Source organism: Cryptomeria japonica, chromosome 1 (genome assembly GCF_030272615.1).
Source record: "Cryptomeria japonica chromosome 1, Sugi_1.0, whole genome shotgun sequence".
In the NCBI taxonomy this organism is placed as follows: domain Eukaryota; kingdom Viridiplantae; phylum Streptophyta; class Pinopsida; order Cupressales; family Cupressaceae; genus Cryptomeria; species Cryptomeria japonica.
Genome location: NC_081405.1, coordinates 404396944 through 404410829, shown reverse-complemented (window position 1 = coordinate 404410829; position 13886 = coordinate 404396944). Strand labels below are relative to the sequence as shown.

Below are 13886 nucleotides of genomic sequence, written 5' to 3'. Positions count from 1 at the left end.
CAGCACACCTGCATCTCCCAAGAGCTTTCTCTAGTTTTCAAGAGTCATTGTGTCCTTTTCTTGCTCTATGTCCATACTTAAAGTCTCTAGAATATGTCCTTCATTTCTATCAGTGATATCATCAATAATTTCTCTTACTACTTTTCCTTTTAACTTATATAAAAAAGATTTAAATTCCTGCATATTGATGAATTGGTCATCAGAAATAAAAAGATTACAAGCCAGCTATCTAGAATCTTCCTCAACAGAATCTCCAACTTTTGATTCTTTGTTCTCTGGCTGATATGATTCAATCCTAGAGACTAGAATCCTATTAGGCTCTGGAGGTGGATCCTCATCATCAGATGACTCCTCACTAGTAGAGGAAAGGAGTTGTAAACTTTGCATTTCTCTTATCCTAGCTTCCATGTCTATATTATATTATTGAATAGCTCTAATGACATCTTTGTCTTCTAAGTTTCTCATTACATCTTCCTATAGGCAAGGTTTTTGGGTGTACCCACTTAGCTTTTGTGCTCACTTGGCACTATCAATGAATCCTTTTAGGTAAAAATTCTTCCTTGGTGTAGCCTTGTTCATGTTATAATGCATTAGCTTGCCCAATATCTGATCATATCCCTCTTTGGAAAGCACAGTGAAATCTCCAAAACACAAAGTTGCTGGCATGGAAGGCTTTTTTTCATAGGATCTTAAATGCATGACATTGGAATAGTCTAGTTGCTTCACTATCTCCAAGTAAGCTATTCTGTCTGGTACAGTTATAGGGAATATAAATGGTGTATCCTCAAAGCCATAAATGCTTATTATAGTAGCATCCGAGTAGTAGTAATAGTCTCCCCAATTGTGCTTCAATGTCTCTAGGATAACATAGTCCTTTGGCCTCAAGAACCTCTTGATTTCATTTGACAAAGAATGGTCACATCAGTCGTTGAACATCCTGAAATGGTTTTTACAAAATATTATTCAAAATAAGCATAATTGGACCTACAAAACCTGCTATCCCAAATGGATGCCCATAATTGAACAGGTAATGATTTGCCTTCTTGATGAAGGTGTTGTATTTTTAGCTCCTTTGGCCACATACCCTTTTCATTTCCATAGTATAGGATCATATGCATCATAATAGAGTAATGCTTAAGGGATATATTAGAGGGGCTTTTCTTGGCTATTGTGAGGGCTAGGTCAATCAGTTGATGAAGTAATGCTGCATAGTCAAAGTTTCTAGGGTTGTGGCTTTGGATGTCTGCAACTATCACCATAGGCTCGATTGTCATAAACCCAGGGACTTCAACCCATAGCACCTGTCCAACAATATAATATGTATATCTGAAATAATTTTCAAATAGGTCCATACTGAATTGTGACCCATCATCATCCATAAATGGTACACTATTCCCATCCACTCTTGGTCTATACAATGGTAGTCTCTAACCCTTGTAGGTGGTGTCCAATCTCCAATAATCATTTTTCAAACCCTCATAGACAATTTGGTGATCACATACATCCTCAAAACCAAAAACCTCCTCAATTGTAGTTTTGGACAAATGCACAAATTGTTTTCCATGCAAATCAAAAATAGCCTTGAGATCTGAATTGTAGTGTTTGGCTAAAAGCTTGACCGATTCTATGTCTACAAATATATTTGGGACAACTATTTTCCCTAAATTCATCCTCCATGGGTTGCAAATAGGTTCATGTTTGGTTCTTCTGCAATAGTGGAAGAGGGACAATTTGAATGCCTGAATATCAGTCCATATATCCCCCACATTGCGGTATTTGTCTTCAAATTTTTTAATACTAGGGTGTAATTGAACTGCTCTCCTAGGTTTTACTCATGAACCAGAAAATTGGTCAATTAGATCTTGACACAACTTCCTTTCTTTGACTGTTTCTTTGAAGTCAATTACCTCTAGTTGCTTTGGAGGCTTATCTTTTTATGTTTTCTTCTTTTTCCTTTAGTTTTACTAGTTTCCCGCTTTCTTCTCTTCCCTTTTGATGTTTTAGAACTATCCATTTTATGAATGATAGAGAACAATTCGAAAAAAAATAATAAATTTAAGAAAAGGCCTCAACTGCTTACTTGTTACTTCCTGAATGCTCTGACCTAATCCCTTTCTTCTATTGCTCACAACGCTGTGTTGATTTTCTCTATTTGAGGTGTTGCAATTACCCTTCTTAGATAATTTTGATTGTATAGAATTAATGTCGCCTTCAACAATTGATGCTCAATAAATTTTGAATTTTGAATGATTTGGTTGATGTGACAAGTTCTTTTTATCGACATGACTTTATATGTTAAGACATTGTCAAGACCTAAGTGATGTGCTGCCTATGGGAGATGTCAATCAGTCTCCTCATTTTCTTTAGTTTGACAATTTTTAGTATTACCAATCCATTTGGTAACCTTTCATATTGTCATGTTTTTTTCATCAGGTAGAATTTCGTCCTTCTCTCTTATATCCTAGATTTCCTTTCCTCGTGGTCATCTTTGGGAGACACAATGATTAAACATCATCGACAGGATCATCAATTTTTTATTTACAATGGAATTTTTTGGCCAATGGTAATTTTCTTTTCGTTACACATTCTATGTTTTTGTTGTTGTCGGGATGACTTATCTATTCGGTCAGTCCTTTGTCATCTTATTTTGATAGCATCTAGTCTTGCCAATCGTTAGATTTTTCCTTATGACTAATATCGAAGTGTCTCGGGCTGAAATATTTTGTATAATTTCATCATCATGTCTTTTATCATTTGGTTGACCTTTGGTATGTCATTTTGGATTTGTAACTAATACCGATGCTGAACTCATCAGTCAGACTCTTTTTTATTTCTTTTCCTTATGTCTTCCATTGGGGTGACCTGTGAACTCAGTGTGGCCTTATGGCCTTATCCCAAGAGTGTTAGTGTCTCTGATGCTTCACAACTCTCCTCATTGTTCATATCAGGTTGGGTCATCCCAACATGTTCACTTGTATTATCCATCGGTGGGACTTGTGTGATTGGGTTGAATTTTATGGGTTCTCTTCGGAGAAGGTTTTCACATCGATAGCCTATCTGTCCTTTTGTCGGCATGTCTCTCTCTGATGACAATGCTCGTCCTTGTCTCACAACAGTATCCCTTATAAGTGTAACATGATAGTGTCTTTGTGATAGGTCCTTATAACGCCAATCTAAAGAATACTAATCTGATCAGTATGACTCGATAGGGTCTCGTCAATTTAGTTGTTTTGAGGGTTTTTGCTACAATGAAATACTGGGCTTATACATTATACAAATTGCTTGTATTTTGACAACTTTGGGTGTGTATAGGCAGTGCCACTGAGGTCTATGGGGACCACAATGCATAATAATGGATTTTCTTAGCCTATATGACAATCTTCACACATGGGGATCAATTCATTTTTCTAGGTTCTAATAGTCCCCTCATGGCTATATGCTAGGCTCTACCCTCATGGGAGCCCATTTTAATCCACATATAACACATTTTTTATTCATGTCTTTCATTGAAGAACTTGTAGAAATAATAACTCCATCTGATAAGTAAATAAACCATTCTTCTCAAACCAGTGTCATGGATTCAAGGATAATTGTCAACAATGTAGGGAATATTTTCAAGGCTATTGGAATATAAGGATTTGATTTATGGTAAGGGTCAAGAAAAATGATTACTTGAAAATCCTAAGGAGAACTTTAATTGAACCAGAATTAATTGTTCCAACAAGACTCAAGGTCAAGATTAGTAGGGGAGAAGACAAGATGATCAACCTTAACCACATGAGTGGAGTGGGAAGGTAAAGGATTAGTGAATATTTGAATATTTGATTGGGAGGACCTACAAATTTATTTCCTCTATCATTTACACCAGTCACATATATGGTATTGTTATCAATCAAGTCTTGAATCTCTCTTTAAGGAATGACACTTTTCAGTGTCATGACTAGGATGACGATGATATTGGAAAAAATCTTTGGAATCAAAGGAAGGTGACAAGGGATTTGATGTATCAATTGGTTTAATAGGGCGAAGCTTCAACACATTCCTTTGTAATAATTTGGTCATAATACTATGCAAAGTTTAATTAAGACGAGAGAATTATTTTCTAGAGTATCTAGACAAAGGAGACACACTTGTTGTTGTGGTTGCTACTTGAGTGTGGTTGTTGTAATTGAATTTGGTGAGTTCCTTATTTGGTTTGAACTTCACAAAAGGTTGTTGAGCACTTTCACTTTTATTAGTCGGAGCCATTGAAGAAGATTGTTCCAATTGACTCATGGTAAGATGATAATTGTGAAGTAATATGCAGAACTACGTAAAGAAAGTAAACTCAGAAAAGAGAAGTTTATCTCTAATGTCTTTTTACAAATTAGAAATGAAAATTATTAAAATTTATTTATTAGGCATAGGAAAATCAATTTGTTAATATAGATGCTTATATCTACTAATAAAATCAATCACTTTTTATTTAACACCTTGCTTACAATGCATTGAATCTATCAAAGTAATCTTAAGACCAATATTATTGTGAAATTGTTGAATGAAAGCATTAGAAAATTGTTGAAAATAAGTAATATAATAAGGAGGCAAAGAACAATACCATTGCAAAGATTTATCCCTAAGTATTATAGTGAACAATTTAGCCAAAAGTCTTTGGTCATGAGATAAGTCACTACACAAAGTTTGAAATGTTTTAACATGAGTCAAGGGATCATCTTTTCAATTATAAAACTCTAATGTAGGGACTTACACATGTTTAGGAGGGACAATGTGAACAATGTCATTGGGTAATGGGCTTGCTACATCAAATGTGGGCACATTATACTTTGATTGATTCATGGAAGCTATTTGTTATTGCAAGGAATACACTATTTGGGATAGATTATTGATGGTAGCTTCAGTTGATGGATCGAAATCAAACATGTTAGATTAAGGAGGGGTAAAATTGTTGAATAGAGGAGGAACTTGTGAATAAGGAGGTGGAACACTATGATAGGAAGGTATAGGATATGATTGGGTAATAAATGGAAGAGCCATAAGAGGAGGGATGAAGGAGTTATGATTAGAGGAGTTTCCCCCTTGACTAACATGTGTAGGTAGGACATTTTGTGTAGAGGTAGCCATGATGTTAGATGTAAAGGTGGGAACCGTAGCCATAGGAGTAGTCATAATAATGAAATGATTAACTTGACTAGGAGGTTGTGTGTAACCAAGGACTTCAGCACAACTCTTCATAGGCATCATATTAATATCCACAATATGAGAAATACCACGCAAAACATCAACACCACATTTATCACTTTGAACCATTCTTTTTAATCCTTCAATCAATGGTAAAGCCTCACTTTTTGTGTAATGTTTTGATTAATTAAAAATATGTTTTTGAAAGGAACTCGAAACCTTGTTACAAAGAAGGAGAAAGATAAAGCATAAAAGAGGCAGAAAACAACAGTGCCTGATCACCCACACATAGAACAGTTCCCAGCCAAAACAAAAAGGCAACATAAGACAAAGGAAGCAACACTAGACAACCAAAGGAAAGAACAAAGACAACACAAGGACAACTAAATGTTTCTCATAAGTTCTTCAACATGAACCACCATCTGCTTCATATTGACTTTTTGTGTAATGTTGACTCATCCACTATTGAATATTTTCAAATTGATTGTCAATTTTTAGTAATTGGTCAACGAACACCCTATTTAGTGATTCATCCATATCATGAGTATTAAGAAAAGACTGAGGATAAATGGGGTCATTTGTAGGGTTGGAAGAACCACCAATATATTCATGGAATAAGTTATCCAAATTAGGCTCCATCTCCTTGATAATTAAACCTTGGGAAGCCTTAATTCTACAGCTTCTTCTCACAGAGATACTATAGGTTGGACTAATAGTAGTAAAGCTCATGTACAAAAGAAGGAAATTTGAATTTTAAAATAATTAAACAATGCAATTTTTTTGTAAAAATGACTGTTCAATTAATTAAACCAATTGAGTTGTGATTTTCTAAAGCCAAAGACATGCAATCCGTTGAAGGGACCAAAATACTGAGAGAGGGGGGTGAATCAGTATTCCTAGAAATTCATAAAAAATTCTCCAACTTCTTAACCTAATATAGTTATATTAGATTTATCAATTAAGCACATCAACATGAATTAGAAAATGTAGAACAAACATGAAAATACAACCACAAATGAAATACCAGATTTTATACGTGGAAAACCCAAATGGGAAAAAACCACAGAGGGTTAACTCTCCAGATAATGTAACTAGTTATATGGTGTTTACAAAATGAGTGGCTCATTTTCGGGTGGCTCATTTTTGGGTGGCTCACTGCCATGTTACCAAATGGCTCACTACTAGAATGCTCATTGCAAGATTACAAAAGTGGCTCATAACCATAATCCTCACTGCAACAAAAAAAGGATGAAATGAAGAAAGGTGCATCTCCGAATGCATAGAGTCAGTTCCACTGTAAGCTTAGATAACAAAACAATAACTCATAGAAGATCTGGTAAAGAATATTTGTGCTAACACTGATCACTGTATTGTAGTAGATTCAATAAATGATTACTACAATACTTTCACTCTGACTCTGCTTCACTGTCTGCAATTCACACTTCACACATTGTACTCCTATCTTGTTGTTCATTCACTTTCACTCTACATCTACACACATCTTATATATATATATATATATATATATATATATATCTTGATAAGTACAATCACCGAGATGATATGTCGGCCAAGAACAAATGATTTAGTCAATGATGTAATTGCTTAGATCAACACGTTACCAAAAATGACTTGATCAAAGATATGATAACCAAGTCGGCCTTCACTAATTTTCTACACACTTCACATACCAGGACCAAACAAGCATCTAATAGACCTATTGGAATGGATCCATAAGCACAATTCCCAAGCATCATAAAAAATGACTCCATAATATAAATGCCACCAATTTTTAAATATAGGACTTGTAGCATAGAGTACAAGTGACATAACCATGACCAAAAACTTAAGCATAAACCAACACGATCAAGATATAAGATTTCCGGTCAGCTTCAAAAATGACTCTAGAGTGTTATACTATCCTTATAGCTCCACATTACATATATACCTATTTTCCATCATTGCATAACATCATAAAATATACCTGCCTCATCTACTCAATATACCACATCTGGACCAATCTGGATGACCGAGTTTGACATCAATGGTAATAGTGACAATGTTCACACAAATCCAACAATCCCCCCCTTTGTCATTGATGGCAAACATATCAAACAACTCAAGAGTGGATAATCATAACTCAAAATTCCTGCTTACTCGAGCATCTGAAAAAATATTTCTCCATATATTGCACTTTCTCCCCTTTGACATCAAGGACAAAGGGTTTCTTTGATGAAAGAAAGGAAACAAAGGATAAACAAAAACATTGTCAAAACTGCACAACAACTGAAAGAAACACATAAACAAACTCAACTATTCTTCTTCTAAAATATTTAATTATACTCCTTCAATTCTGGAAGAACATTCCATGAATGCACGACCAAATTAAAACTTATGGATAGGCTCTTGCACTCTACCAATACATCCACAATGTGAGAAAATTTGTCCAGTGTAGAAGGGTTTTGCTCATATTCAACTACATCTGAAAGCAATGCCAAAAAGTGCTCCAATTTTGCTTCAACAATTTCCTTGACCTTCATTGACAAAGTCTTCTTTCTTCCTCTATAGAAACAATAGCTCAGAATACAAGGAATTTACCTTCTTTCTCTGCACACCATCCTTGTCACTCAGAAAATAAAAAGATTTGCCTAGAGAATTCAATTTATCTTCTGTTGAATCAATCCTAGCTTTACGCTTTACCAAAGTTGTTGGCCACTACAAACAGTATCTATACACTTTGCTAGCATCATTGAAACAATTATTCATTTTATTCATGCATATAGATAAACTCCTTTGTGCATAAATGCATTTTTCCAATAGTCTCTACAAGCTTTCGGTATCAAAATATACACTCATTTGTTCTTTAAGCAATTCAAACAAGAATTCCGGAAGCACATCACTAAGATCCTCAACTCTAATTTTATTTCAGAGTAAGTAATCAATCAATAACTTCTCAATCTCATCAGATTCAACAAATGTAAGCCAAATAGTTCTAATATTTCTTACTCCATCATTACCTTCAAGAATATTTTACAAATCAGGCTCATCACTGTTGGTTCCCAAATCAATAGATTCTAAGTTCTAAAGAAAGAGCCACTAACTTGTCAACAAACTTAGAATAGGACTTGGCCAACAAACAAGATTCAGTCAAAGACTGAAATATTCTACACTTTAGGCTCTATAAAACCAAGTTGGGTCTCCCTTATAATGTCCTAATGACCTACAAAATTTTTATGCTTAGACATTGCATGCTATGGCAGTTTATCTCAATGAAAATATACCAAGGAAAGATGGATAAAATCCTGGTTGTTAGCACATATTTTTAGAAAATACTTTGTGCTATATATAGATACCCTTTTTCTTATCATTTGAGAATTTACTATGGGTGTTTTATATGTAGGAGCATACTAAAGAAAATGGAGTTGTCCAAAGATTAACTGGTGTCGCTACGACTCCCAAACTTGTGCATATAGAATGGTGGAAAAGGATTTGGAAACTTTTGAGTGTCCTGCGCTAGCAGAGGGAAAGCCTTTATCCTACATTGTTTGTGGGATAGGCTCGTTTAACATTTAAATCTGAGGTGATTTGAATTACAACTATTGAAAGACAAATGGCTTTTGGCATGAAGAAGGCTTGGCTAAACCCAATGGACCCCATGCACGTGGACATGCATCTTGAGGCAACCAAAATTTTATGACAGGCTGGCGAGGATAAAGGCTAAAGATCAAGCAAGTCAGGAAGATCAGACGATGATCATAGAAGATCTGACGACCGTCGCTATACTGCAAGATAGAGATGCACGTTGGTTTATCCCTATGACTTGGCAACAAAGCACATGCAGAAAAGGGGAAGTTAACAAGTGAGCAAATCAGAGAGACCCAATGGTGATCAAGAAAGATCTAACGATGGTTGCTATACTGCGATAGGAAGTTGCATGACCTATATCCCCTGCAACATAGCAACTAGCAATGTGGTAGATGAGGTGTTGTCCCAGTGGATCTGCAAGTGAATCAGGATGTGCCATGTGGTGGAGCGTAGAGGGAGGCAGATCAGGTAAAGGATGAGTAGATTAAGGAAGTTGGACGAAGAGATAAGGGGTGAGCAGGTTGAAAGAGATCCAACATCCGTCGCTATACTATGATGGGAAACTACTCATTAGTTACCCATCGCGACTTGGTGACTAACCGCTAGCAGCAGGAGGTAGAATGAGGGAGTTAAGGAAAATGGTTGAAGTGAAACAATCTAGCGGTGCTGAGCTTATCGAAAAAACCTTGCCCGTGATGAAACTCAAAATAGATTCACCGAAAGCATCAGTTCAATCAAAAAAACAAAAGGTATCGATGAAACTATAGAATTGATAAAACACGCAAGCAATTCGGTGAAGGAGGAAGTTTGGCCGAAAGATAAAGGGTGATCCTCAAATGAACCAAAAGAAGACTCGTGGTGGGGTGCAAAATAAAAAATTAGAATTAAATGTATAACTCAAACTACAAGGGGGAAATACGACCGGAATACCAATTCCTAAAAATAATAAAAGGGAAGTATATTCTCTGCTTTACGTTATTATTTGAAAGTGCATTAAAGATGAATTTTATGTGTATTTATCCTGAATAAAGTGCCTTGAATATATATTTTAGGGTAAGGTATTATTTTATATGAATGGATGCTATGTTTGCAAAATATTGTTAAAGGGAAATACTTTGGTTTTAATGAATTATTGTAAACAAGTATTTTCAAACTAAAATCTAAGATGGAATATGTTTAATTTTTGAATCAAGGAATTTGATTGGCTTATCTAGTGTGCATAAAATAATGAGAAGCTAATGAATACTTGCTGAGGAATTTTATCAAGACAGAGAATAGAAGAGACATTATTAAAGCATCATTTAGCATTTTTAGGGTTCTCATTTGTAATTATTTATTAAACCAAAGGGTGTGTCCTTTGGAAGGAAACTATCTGTAACTCCCTTCTATGTATGAAAGGGTGTGTCCTTTCATATATGTCTTTTGATTCACATACTTATAGGGAGTCATTTTTTATGTAAGAAAAGGGGAGGGGTCATAAGAACAAGATACTGCTGTAAGGATTGAATATCATTTTATATTAGAGAAGCCTATAGGAAGAAGAAGTATCATTTTGTGCAAGCAATTTGTAATGGAGTACCTACAAGTGCAGCTTATGTATGCAATTATTTCCTCAAGATTAATATACAAGGTTCGTTGTTTCTTTTTCCAGATATTGTGTACACTTTTGTGTTGATGATTATCTTTGTCCTCTTGACAAATCTATTTATAGATTTTCTATGATGTGAATCACATGTCATTGCATTAAGTGAAAGATTGAGTTCTTATTGTTTGTGTAATGCATACTAAACCTTCATAGTTGATGAGAAATTGTCTCTTGAGTTGATAAGATATTCTGTCCACAAAGTGTCATATATATCCCTGGCTAGAGGCACTAGTTTGTTATTGATCTTTTAAGGTTTTGATCTATATGCATTTAAGGTCCTTGATAGAGAAACATTTTTCCCAAATCCTATATGAACTGATCTATGCAGATTTCATTTAAATCCTAAAAGCAATTTCATTTTCAATATACATTCATAATCATTTCTTTTCAAAGCATTCAGTTAAAGAACATAATAAAGCATAGTTGTAGAACAATAATTTGCTAGTTGTGTAAACTTGCTAAAAGGTTTAAATCCACTATAAATAACCTCTTTTGTGCCTGAGAGGAAGATACACACCCAACTAGGTTCAGTGGAGCCTAAAGCGCAGAGGGATTTGGTCTTTGACCACCCCTATTTGTTGGCCAAGGCTGATTGGACTACTTGAGGATTTGGGAACCAATAGATTGGTGACTCTGCTGGGGAGTTGTCTTACAAGTTTTTAGAAGCTTTGGTAGTTTGTTTTAGACTCTACTAGAGGGAGGATCCTAGAAAATCAGTTAAGCTGGTAATATTTTCCTCTTAGGAGGTGGTGACTCTACATTTCAATACATGAATAATAGCTGGTACTTTGAGAAAATAAGAGAAACCCCTAGACATTTATCAATAAAAGTGATGCAGGGGAGAAGGTCTTTGCATAAAGAGAAGGATAATCTTGTTGAGTTGAGTCCTAAGAAAAGGTGTAAAGAAAAGAAATCAACAACAAGTATGGCATCCCGGGGTTATAAAAATTTTCCTAGCAGAGAGGATGGTTCTTCATCTAGTGATAAGTTTGAAAATCTGGAGGAAAATCCATTTTATGGCTTAAATGCAAAAGATAATAATGATGGCCATGATGAAATCTTGACTGAGGAGGACAAGCAATTGGGTGAAATCATACTTAAACTAGTATACTTGAATGGAGATGAAGCCAAAACAGTAAGAGCTTTTAGCAGACAACCAGATTGGGTATTGCAAAGATTAGAAATACAAAGGGATGAAATTAAAACCCCTAGATCAGGAGTGATAGAAAACAAAAGTAAAGATGAGGGAAGTAGGGCAACAACAAAATATAGTCCCCCTCATATGAGAAAAATGGAGCAACCTTTTAGAACCTTTGATAACCCATTATTAAATGGAAGCAGGAGATGGGGGGATGTACATAAGGATCAAAATGAAGAAAGGAATAGAAACAACCAAGATAATGGAGGAAGAAATGGAAATGAGGAGAATGATGGAGGTTGGAATAACACAAACAAAGGTAATATTATAAATGATAATAGAGGAAGTAATAGATAGGGAAGCAACCAAAACAATAGAAATAATGGAATTAACAATGGCGATTATGGAAATGGTAATGGTGGAGGTAGAAACAACAATAATAGCAATGGAGGTAATCATGGAAATAACAATAATATTAATGGTGGTGGAAACAATTGGAACAATGGTAATTATGGCAGAAATGGTGGATTCAGCAGAGGAAATATTAACAATCAAAGCAACAATCAGGGTGGTAGACGACCTATGAGCATTGAAAGATATAGGCAATTGGATTTCACTAGCATTGTTGGTTATCCAAATCAAATCACTAAAGATTTAAGATCAACAATCCCCAAATTCTCAGGAAATGGAATTGATTCAGCAAAACAACATGCAGTTAATGTGAAAAATATCATTGAAGAATTTGAGGTACCTCATGAGGACATATTCATGAAATTGTTTGTTCAATCCTTGATAGAAGATGTAGGAGAATGGTATAGAATCCTTCCTGATGGATGTATCAATAGTTGGGAGGAATTTGTAACACTATTCTTGGAAGAATTTGGAGATCATAATGATCATTCATTTGCTTCCCATTAATTAACAAGTATAAAGAAGAATCAAGATGAATCAGTTGCTAAATTTAATAAAAGATTTAATAAAGTATTAAATAGAATACACATAGATGTCAGACCTATTGATTCATTTCTAATTAACTTTTATTTGAGTGCTTTTGACAGCAAAACCCATTATGATATTTTGTCTCATAGACTTGATACTTTACAGCAAGCATTCAAGACAGTTTCTATTATTGAGAATAATAGGAAGGTTGCTAAAAGAGATGATCCAAAGTTGTACAATTCCAAGGTTCCCAAGAAAGATGATCTTACTCAGATCATGGACATGCTTAAGGACCTAAAGGGTAAACAAAATCTTAATGAAAAACCACCATACACAAATAATAGGCAAATGAATTTCAATAGGCCCATACTCCATGCTATGCCTTAAACACCAACTAGAAGGATGGGAAGCCAGTAAAACCAAATCTGAGTAAAGAAACTCTAGATACACTGAAGAGAGAAAATAACTTTGTGGGAGATTTCCCATGGTGTGAGGTTTGCAATCTTCCCATGATGAAGATCAATGTATGATTGCACAAGGCTTGATGGAGGAATGACATCAAGAAGAGGAATATGAGCCTGCAGTTAATGTTCTGTCATTAGATTCTATGTGGGGTAGAGATGAGGATTCATCTGAGGAAGAGCAATATTCAGATGCGCAAATGATGAGAAACCATCAGTAGTATAGCATACAACAGGTTTTTTCTAATGATGATGAAGATATCCCTGCCTTGAGAAAATTGTTTCAAGAGGAAGCAGTGCCTTCTTTGAGAAACTTGACTAAAGAGGAGGAGAGAGAATGCACAGTGGCTACTGTTACCCAGGCCAAGAGTAATTACTAGCTGAGAAACAAAACAATGAATCCTGAACAGGGGAGGCCTGGAGGAATATTCACAAAAGTCTCAAAACAAAATGTGAACAAGGAGGCAAATGCCAAGAAAGGAAAAGAAGCTCCAAGTGAACCAGCAAAGTGGATTGATGCCCCAAAGTTGGTCAAGCCAATGGAGAAAAAAAAAATCAGTAAGCCTCTTTCAAATTGTGGAACTTTTATGTCTCAAGTGTTGTCTCAGGTAAAAATTTCTATGCCTTTTCTTGAAGTAATGAAATTTCCAGATTACAAGAATGAGACTTTAAAAATCATATCAAATGTGGGTGATGCCAATAAAGAAAATCCAAAATCAAAAGAAGATCCTCCTATGGTATATTTAGGCACGTCCATTACGAAAAACTTCACACAAGTGGATCCTTTTTATTTAACACTGCTTATAAACAATAAGATGGTAAGAAACTGCATGATAGACTCAGAAGCAACAATAAATATTATGCCAGAGGATATCATGAAAGAGATGGGAATGAAGGTAGATATCCCTTATGGAAAATATTATGCAATGGATATTAGGTT

General features: G+C 35.1%; 1 protein-coding gene across 1 annotated transcript; it reads left to right on the top strand.

Moving 5' to 3' along the window:
- Window positions 1-11333: 11333 nt before the first annotated feature.
- Window positions 11334-12464, top strand: LOC131857519 (uncharacterized). Its single transcript, XM_059210183.1, has 2 exons — window positions 11334-11865; window positions 11971-12464. The coding sequence occupies exons 1-2, from the start codon at window positions 11334-11336 to the stop codon at window positions 12462-12464; spliced, it is 1026 nt and encodes a 341-aa protein (XP_059066166.1).
- Window positions 12465-13886: the final 1422 nt, after the last annotated feature.

Bases quoted from the DNA above. Each gene is read 5' to 3' on its own strand.
- LOC131857519 (XM_059210183.1), top strand. From the start codon at position 11,334: ATGGCATCCCGGGGTTATAAAAATTTTCCTAGCAGAGAGGATGGTTCT. The intron at 11,866-11,970 runs GTAATATTATAA...GTAATGGTGGAG, and splicing joins TTGGAATAACACAAACAAAG to GTAGAAACAACAATAATAGC.